Here is a 7912-nt window from a genome sequence, read left to right as displayed (position 1 = left end):
TGCACACCGTTGGCGTGGAGCGACACGGCACTGGCGTGCTGTGGACCTGGAGGCCTTGGTGTGGCGTGGTGTGCCACGGACCTGAAAGCCGTGGTGCGGGGCAGCGTGTTGTGGTGTTGGCATGCGGTGGCTCTGAAGGTCTTCGTGTGGTGTAGTGGCTCGGCACTGGCGCGCCATGGAGCTGGAGGCCTTGGCGCGGTGCGGACTGCGGCGGCCCGCCGAGAGGCGGAGGATCAGCACCGCGCCTCACCCCGCCGGCCCCGCCCCTTGCGCATGCGCCTGCGCCGCCGCCTTGCTGAGGTGCCGGGAGCGGCAGTTGCCGGCGGCGGCCATGGACGAGCAGGAGTTCTTGTCGGGCAGTGCGGCTGAGTGGGGGGACGAGGTGGACGGCGGCGCGGTGAGGGGGGCGGGCGACGGGAAGGGGAAGGGGGAGCGGGGCGGCGGGCGCGGGGAGCTGGCCGGGTGGTGACGGGGCGGCTGTGGCCCCGGCAGGGGCAGGACGACGAGGACGGCGAGGGCGAGGACGACGCGGAGGTGCAGCAGGAGTGTCTGAGCAAGTTCTCCACGCGGGACTACATTATGGAGCCGTCCATCTTCAACACGCTCAAGCGGTAGGCGGCGGCGGGCCTGGCATATGGGATGCTTATGGCGTGTTTATTCCACGGGACACGCTGTGAATGCAACGTGTGCCGCGTCCCCTGGCCCATGTATCCCGCCGCGTCTCAACTCGCACCCTTGGTTTTGCAACATGTCAGTCATGTCCTCTCGTGTTCGAGTCATTGCCCCTTTCCCACCTGTCTCCCAGGTATTTCCAAGCCGGCGGCTCCCCTGAGAACGTCATCCAGCTCCTGTCGGAGAACTACACGGCCGTGGCGCAGACCGTGAACCTGCTGGCAGAGTGGCTCATTCAAACTGGTACGGGCAGCGGCACGACCACATCTTAGGGCTTAGGGGGGTTGTTTGTTTTTTTTGCCAAAATCTTGTCAGTCTAATAAAAGAAATCCTCTCTGCTATGAGTCGTGATGGCCTTTCCCTCGCAGACCTGACGTTGCTCAACTTCTAGCGGATGCAAAGCTTGTGCCCCAAAAGCTGAGGATGTCAAAGTTGTCGTATAAAAGTCATTACTTGCAATATATGTGAGTAAGTTCTTCTTTATGGGCTCAGAAAATATCCTCTGCTCGTGCTGGGATGAGCTTCCATGTTCGTGCAGTGTTGCGAGAGCTGTTTAGCACAGTGGATCTGCCCTGGCAATGGGGAGCGCAGGGCGGTGGTGTACACTAAAAACACCCATTCATTGTAGTACAAAATGTGTTATAAAGTTGAAATGCAAAAAATCTAGAACTCTTGGTTCCAAAACGATATATTTTATTAGACCAACTGACAAATTGCAAAAAAAATAACTTTTTCTGTAAGCTTTCGGGTTTGTGCGCCCTTCATTGGGCTCAGGGAAAGTTCAAGATGGTAGAAAGTCCACATATAGGAAATAAACTTCATTTTTGCATGGAAAACTGTCCCTCTGGGTCCATGAGAGTCTCTTTATAAAGTTGATGCTGTTATAAACTGAAGTTGTTCCTTTTCTTTTTGTTACTAGGAATAAAAACAAAAAGTTTTTAGTATGAGAGATGCTTTAGAAATACTTGGTGTCTTATAATAGAGTGACTTAATTCACAGTGTAAATATAGCTGCTATATTAATTGAGGTCTGTTTCTGTGGGTCATATGTGGTTCTCTAAGTACAGTTTTCCTACGTACTGTTCTACTGCTTAGGATGGGAATATTTTATTGCTAAGCTTCCTTTGACTTCTGTAAGTCTGCTTCTTCAACTCCATGTGCAGTATAATTTTTCTGGACCTTTTTTGTTTGTTGTTAGCATGAAATTAATGGATAACATTGTTGGATGTGTTTTAAATTATGAAAGTTACAGGCAGTAACGTAAACACTACTTGTACTAGCACTTACAATCTTGTCAAGGCAAGTGGGCATATAATTGAACCTGGCATATGGGATGATAGTCTTTTGGTTTGTGGCCACATGGGTTTGCACCTGAATATGTCCTCTCTGTCATTAGGCAATGCTTGATATGTGTAGCACTTTAATAGTAGTTGTGTAAATATCACTGACAGCTTAGTCACCTGAGTGGGAAAGACAGGGGACAAAAAGAGTCAAAGTGGTGATTCTCAGCCACTCTCAAGTGCGCACACACCTACACGCAATGCACAAGATAAACCCAGAGATTTCAAATATGAGTTCATAGTACCAAAAATATTCTGATCTGTTGTGGTCTTTCTGAGTTCTTTGCAACATAAGAATTGCTCTTCATTTTTCTGTAGTCAAAAAATGAGTGAAACCTAAGAGCTGGTATTTTTCCAAGGGGTGCCTTGAATCTGAAAAGGTTGGGAATCATTGGTTTAGTGTAACGTGTACACATACATGTATCTGTGATCTTAAGCACATTGAGTACATCTTTGTTTTTTGGACAGAGAAATCCTGAATCCTCCTACTCTGATTGAACATAGTTTGCAATCCCTACTATGATTTTTTTAGTACTTTCTGTTTCCTTTTGGCAATCCCTTTTTCCAGGGGTTGGCAACATATGGTGTGTGGGCCAGAACAGGCTTGCAGAGCCATTAGCTCTGGCCCATGGAGCCAGGTACTTGGGAGAAGGAGAAGCAGCATCTGGGTCAGAAACATTGGTCTGCCACCCAAGATGCGTTGTTCTTGCCCATTGCTTTAAAAGGTTGCTAGCTGCTGCCTTAAATGGTTTCAGCTCTATGATAAGAGACTGTTGTGAGAAACTTTTTATAGTTGCTGTTAACACCAACAGCTTAAACATGTCTTCTTGCAGGTGTTGAGCCTGTGCAGGTTCAAGAAACCGTGGAAAACCACTTGAAAAGTTTACTTATCAAACACTTTGACCCTCGGAAAGCAGATTCTATATTCACAGAAGAAGGAGAGGTAATGTCTCAAGTACATGTAAAAAATCTTATCTTGAAAGACATTAAGAAATTGATTTCTTGGGATTTTATATATGTTTATGGTGTCCTAAAAAAATCAATCCACAGTATTGCAACTTTCTCCATTGCTCCGATTGTTGCAGACTCCAGCCTGGCTTGAGCAAATGATAGCGCATACTACATGGAGGGATCTTTTTTACAAACTGGCTGAAGCCCATCCAGACTGCCTGATGCTTAATTTTACTGTGAAGGTAAACAATAAATAGCTTGCTATGGAAAAACAGTAGTTGCTGATGCTTCCTGTATCAAATGGTATCTGTAATCTACCTTATGCCTTTTAGATCTGTGTATTGTGTTGTTTTTTGTTTCAACTGTATTGGTGTACTTGAAGTGCATATTCTTAATGAAAAATGTGTGACAAATTGTAGGTTGGAAATGTATTTCTTGAAACTTGGTCTAGCACAAAGAGAACACAACGTAATCTTCCTAAACTCTTTTGGGCATTTATTCTATTTAAATTTTAAGCACTTTAAGTTTCGTTAGAGTTGCTGAAGTAAGTGTGGTTCTCCTGAAATATGACATGCTAACAATAATAGTATATGCTATGGTTTATTCACCTGTCCTCGTATCTTTATTTCTAATCATGCCTAGATACAGAATACAATTTCCCTGGACATATTTGAGAACTCATTAAATGTTCCTATACTTCCATCTAGGTTTGTTAGGTTTTGCTGAGATACAAAAATTAACTTTTTTTTTTTTTGTATTTAGCTTATTTCTGATGCTGGGTATCAGGGTGAGATAACCAGTGTATCAACAGCATGTCAGCAATTAGAAGTCTTTTCTCGAGTGCTACGTACATCTCTAGCTACAATTTTAGATGGAGGGGAAGACAACCTGGAAAAGAACCTCCCTGAGTTTGCTGTAAGTGCTTTTCTCTATTTGGTCTCAAGAAATGTTTGTGTTTCCTGGAGTTAGGAGGTGTAAAATCTTCCTTTTTAAAATGGTTTTGCAGTCTTTCTTGTGAGTCAATTAAAAAAGTACCAAAAGTTTTTGTTAAAATTAGTTTTTGTTCTGTAGTGTTCAGTGACCTGGCCATTGGGCTGCTGCTGAGATGACATTTTCTTAGGTATCTGCACTTTTCCATCAAGCTAATACAGTTAAGAGGATTTTCAGATCCCTTGTACTGCCGTGTCATGATTGGCGCATGCTGTCAAGTGATAGATGGGTATTGCTTCTGGCACAGTGGTTGCATTATAGAAAACCCAGAACCAAACAAAAAGAGATTTTGTTCTGATGCAGGAGTTCAAGGAGGACCTCTTTTCTTTTGGGGCCGTCCTACCATAGGATTTAAGGAATGGATATTGCTTTAAGTTGATTTTAGTCGTCTACGAAATTAGAAGGTGAAATCAGAATATAGGAAAAGGATACAGCTGCTCCAATGCCAAGTATATTAATAGGAAACTGGAATTTGTGCCTGTATGCCTTCTAGATGCTATAGATCAATTGTAGTAAGTACTTCTTACATAGGGTCTTACAGGGTCTTAGTACTTCTTACAGGGTCTGAAAGTCAATCTAGTTGGCCATGTAGTAGTGAACACAACAAGGTTTTAAAGAACACACAGGGATGGACTTGCTAATGTTAAATTCAGTTTTAGCTAGGCAACTTCTAGTCAACTTAAGAGCTCTAGGGTGACGCATCTTATATCATTTAAATGTGTCTAACTGCCTGGAGTGCCTCACTGAGAAGAGATTAAAAGGTGGTTTGAGGGGTGGGGAAGAGAGGGAGATCCACAGGTGGCTTTGGATTCTAAAACTGAAATATCTTCATCCCTTCTACTGAGGGTTAAAAGAATTGTAGTGGTAGCCACATCAGTGTTGAGTCTGAAGAAATGTGGTGAATACTATTTTCTACTAAATAGCAGAGCAAACTTAATGAGAGGCATAGAGTTAAGTCTTCTAGTTCGGTGGGTGGGAGAGATGTCCTTCACTTTACGTAGGAATAGTAGGAAAGTGAAGCAGAGCTCTAAAATTGATTTGTAGGTCCTGGATAGTACTATTGTGTGTTACTTTTCTGCTCTGGATTTTTTATTGCATCTCTCCTCCTGCAGTAACTGGTTTATTTCTCTTATGCTATGACTTGTTTTGTTATAGCAATATAGTTGTAGAAAAGTGACTTCAGCTTGGCTGATAACATGGCGATAAATGTGTTCACAGAAAATGGTGTGCCATGGAGAGCATACATATCTCTTTGCTCAGGCAATGATGTCCATATTAGCCCAAGAAGAGCAAGGTGGATCTGCTGTGCGCAGGATTGCTCAGGAGGTTCAGCGATACGCCCATGAAAAGTGAGTCTTTTTTATTAATTTCCATTTGATCATTCCACTGAGTTATTTTCACTAAAGTAACTTAAACAGTCTCAGCTTTGCTTATTCTCAATTGACTGTTCATAGCTAAAGAGACTTCTTGGCTTTCTTCATCTGCCTCATGGTAGGATAAAACAGTGTATAGTAAGAATTCCTGTAGTGCAACCAACAAACATACCCTCTACAGAGTGGCAGAAATGTTTTATGTCCTGTATGAGGAAGGACTGAATGTTGGTGTCTTTATCTTGTAAAAGTTTCTTTTAAAATACCTTGTTCAAATCTTGGAAACAAAATCTTGCTGGTGAAATATAAACACATTTCTATAATTTTGCTGAATATAAAGTTCTGCCTTCAAGGCTTCTCTCTGCACATTAGGTGGCACATGCTGAAAAGCTAATATATTTGTTTTATAAGAGAAATAAGATTTTGCGTGTGTGTTCTGTTTTTTATCAAGAGGCCATGATGCTAGTCAGATCACGCTAGCATTGGGTACTGCAGCGTCCTACCCTCGAGCGTGTCAAGCTCTTGGTGCGATGTTGTCCAAAGGTGCTCTGAACCCAGCAGATATCACAGTCCTGTTCAAAATGTTTACCAGCATGGACCCACCTCCAGTAGAACTGGTTTGTAGTTACCTTTTTATACTGTGAAACGTATTTCTGTTGCACCTATTTCATTTACCATTTTGAACCCATAATAGAGGTTTGAGGATCATTGTTAATGCTCTACAAACACCAGCTGAAAGATTGGAAGTCCCTGCCAGCACTCAGTTGTTCATCTTGGACGCTCCTCTTGTTTCCTTTTTTTTCCTAAAGGACATAAAAATGGGTCACACTATTTGTATTGTTTACCTTGTTGGATGTTATGTGTGGGGCTGAATTATTCATTTCAGAACTGGTACCTTTTTGTACCTAATGGGAAAGTTTTGTAAAAATATTGAAGAAGGTGAAGATGGAAAGATTATTAGGACACATTTAAAAAGGGGCTTAATTTTGTGCCTACAGCCTGTGGCAGGCATGCTTACTTGCAAGTACAAATGTGCTTGTTTAGGTTTCTCGCTACCTGATTGCATACTGACTTCTTGGCCCCTTCCCTCACCTCTCTTCCCTCAGAGGCTGACTTAGGCCTCTTTAAAAATATAGGCCATTGAATTAACTAGCCCAATCCTCAAGGGCAGTGCATTGTGCCCTATTTTGTGTGTGCCCACAATACAAATATTTGTTTGTATGTACGTATGTATGTATGTGTGTTATTTATTGTAAATTAAATTTGTTATGTTAAGTAACTACATTTCTTTACAGATTCGAGTACCTGCCTTTCTGGACCTTTTCATGCAGTCACTCTTTAAGCCAGGTGCCAAGATCAATCAAGACCACAAACATAAGTACATTCATATACTGGCATACGCAGCCAGTGTAGTGGAAACGTGGAAAAAGGTAAAGTTGAATTGTCTGCTTATATAGGTATCAAAATAAATATATTGAGGAAAATTGAGGCTTATTCGTTAACTGCCATCATTACCTATATTAAATTTGCCTGTCCCTGATATTTTTTTTAATGCATTAACTCCTAGCTCAGCTGAAATCACTGGAAGCAGTAAGTTGTCAGCACATATGCAGATCCAGACCAATAGGTGATGCTTTGAATGTGGTGGACTTTTTTTGCAATTTGATTCCAAAGGGTAACGAGCAAGTCTCTCCAGGGGTAGGTAATTAGTACCCACCTTTTGGCAGCCAATAGTTTTAATTTAAATGTCAAACTGATGCTCATCTTTAATAGAAGGGAAACATACTTGTTACTTTCCATTTGTTGTAATAAACCTATGTGCAAGTCTTCATTCTGAGACCTGTGCTAGGTAGTAATTCTTTTCATAAGCACCCAAAGATTTAATCAGCTATGCATTCCCTTTAATTTTTTTTTTCAGAACAAGAGAGTGAGTATAAATAAGGACGAACTCAAGTCAACTTCAAAAGCAATTGAAACTGTTCATAATCTGTGCTGCAATGAGAACAAAGGTGCTTCAGAACTGGTTGCAGAGCTGAGCACCCTATATCAGTGTATCCGGTAAGTAGAAAGTCTATTCCTGAGCAGATATTCTTCACTGGTTAGCAAGAAAGTACACTTTTTTTTGTAATACTAACGTTTAAAAAGAAGGAAATTAAATGCCTGCAACTTGAACTGCTTTATACTTCAGTGTTACTCAGGTAACTTCAAAATACCATAAATAGTTTTTCAGTGTTCTGTCTGTCCTTCCTTTTTGAATTACCTAGAGTATATTGTATAGAGTAGTTGTGCTGCCACTAATGGAGATCTTTTCCATTCTGACAGAACAGTTACTTCCTTATGTGTAGTTCTGGGGAATGTCCTTGTGCATATACATCTGGAAAATTTGCCCAGTGGCCTCAGTTACAAAGTGAAGAGACATAGAAACTGAAAATACATGTTTGTCTCTAATCGTATCAACTCTGGCAACCTGTGTCTGATTATAGTAATGTGCTGTGGAAAATTCTTATTCTTCACTTAGAAACAGATGATGAATTATTGCCAGGTTACTTGTTTTTCATAAGGTTTCTTTGAAACGCTTAAATACCTTATA

General features: G+C 41.6%; 1 protein-coding gene across 2 annotated transcripts in view; it reads left to right on the top strand.

Moving 5' to 3' along the window:
- The first annotated feature begins 297 nt into the window (after positions 1-297).
- Positions 298-7912, top strand: part of NELFCD (negative elongation factor complex member C/D) — a 16032-nt gene continuing 8417 nt past the window's right edge. The window contains exons 1-10 of one of the 2 annotated variants that reach the window (XM_019510176.1): positions 298-382; positions 493-611; positions 806-915; positions 2845-2954; positions 3097-3204; positions 3725-3877; positions 5171-5301; positions 5774-5939; positions 6618-6752; positions 7241-7380. In XM_019510176.1, the coding sequence (XP_019365721.1) occupies positions 332-382; positions 493-611; positions 806-915; positions 2845-2954; positions 3097-3204; positions 3725-3877; positions 5171-5301; positions 5774-5939; positions 6618-6752; positions 7241-7380 (1223 nt within the window). In that variant the 5' untranslated portion in view covers positions 298-331. Of the gene's footprint in view, positions 398-492; positions 612-805; positions 916-2844; positions 2955-3096; positions 3205-3724; positions 3878-5170; positions 5302-5773; positions 5940-6617; positions 6753-7240; positions 7381-7912 lie in introns of both variants that reach the window. The other variant, XM_019510175.1, reaches the window with a different exon arrangement.

Source organism: Gavialis gangeticus, unplaced genomic scaffold (genome assembly GCF_001723915.1).
Source record: "Gavialis gangeticus isolate Ggan-Ray unplaced genomic scaffold, GavGan_comp1, whole genome shotgun sequence".
Lineage (NCBI taxonomy): Eukaryota > Metazoa > Chordata > Crocodylia > Gavialidae > Gavialis > Gavialis gangeticus.
The sequence above is the reverse complement of the archived record's forward strand: the minus strand, read 5'-3'. Positions and strand labels throughout refer to the sequence as shown.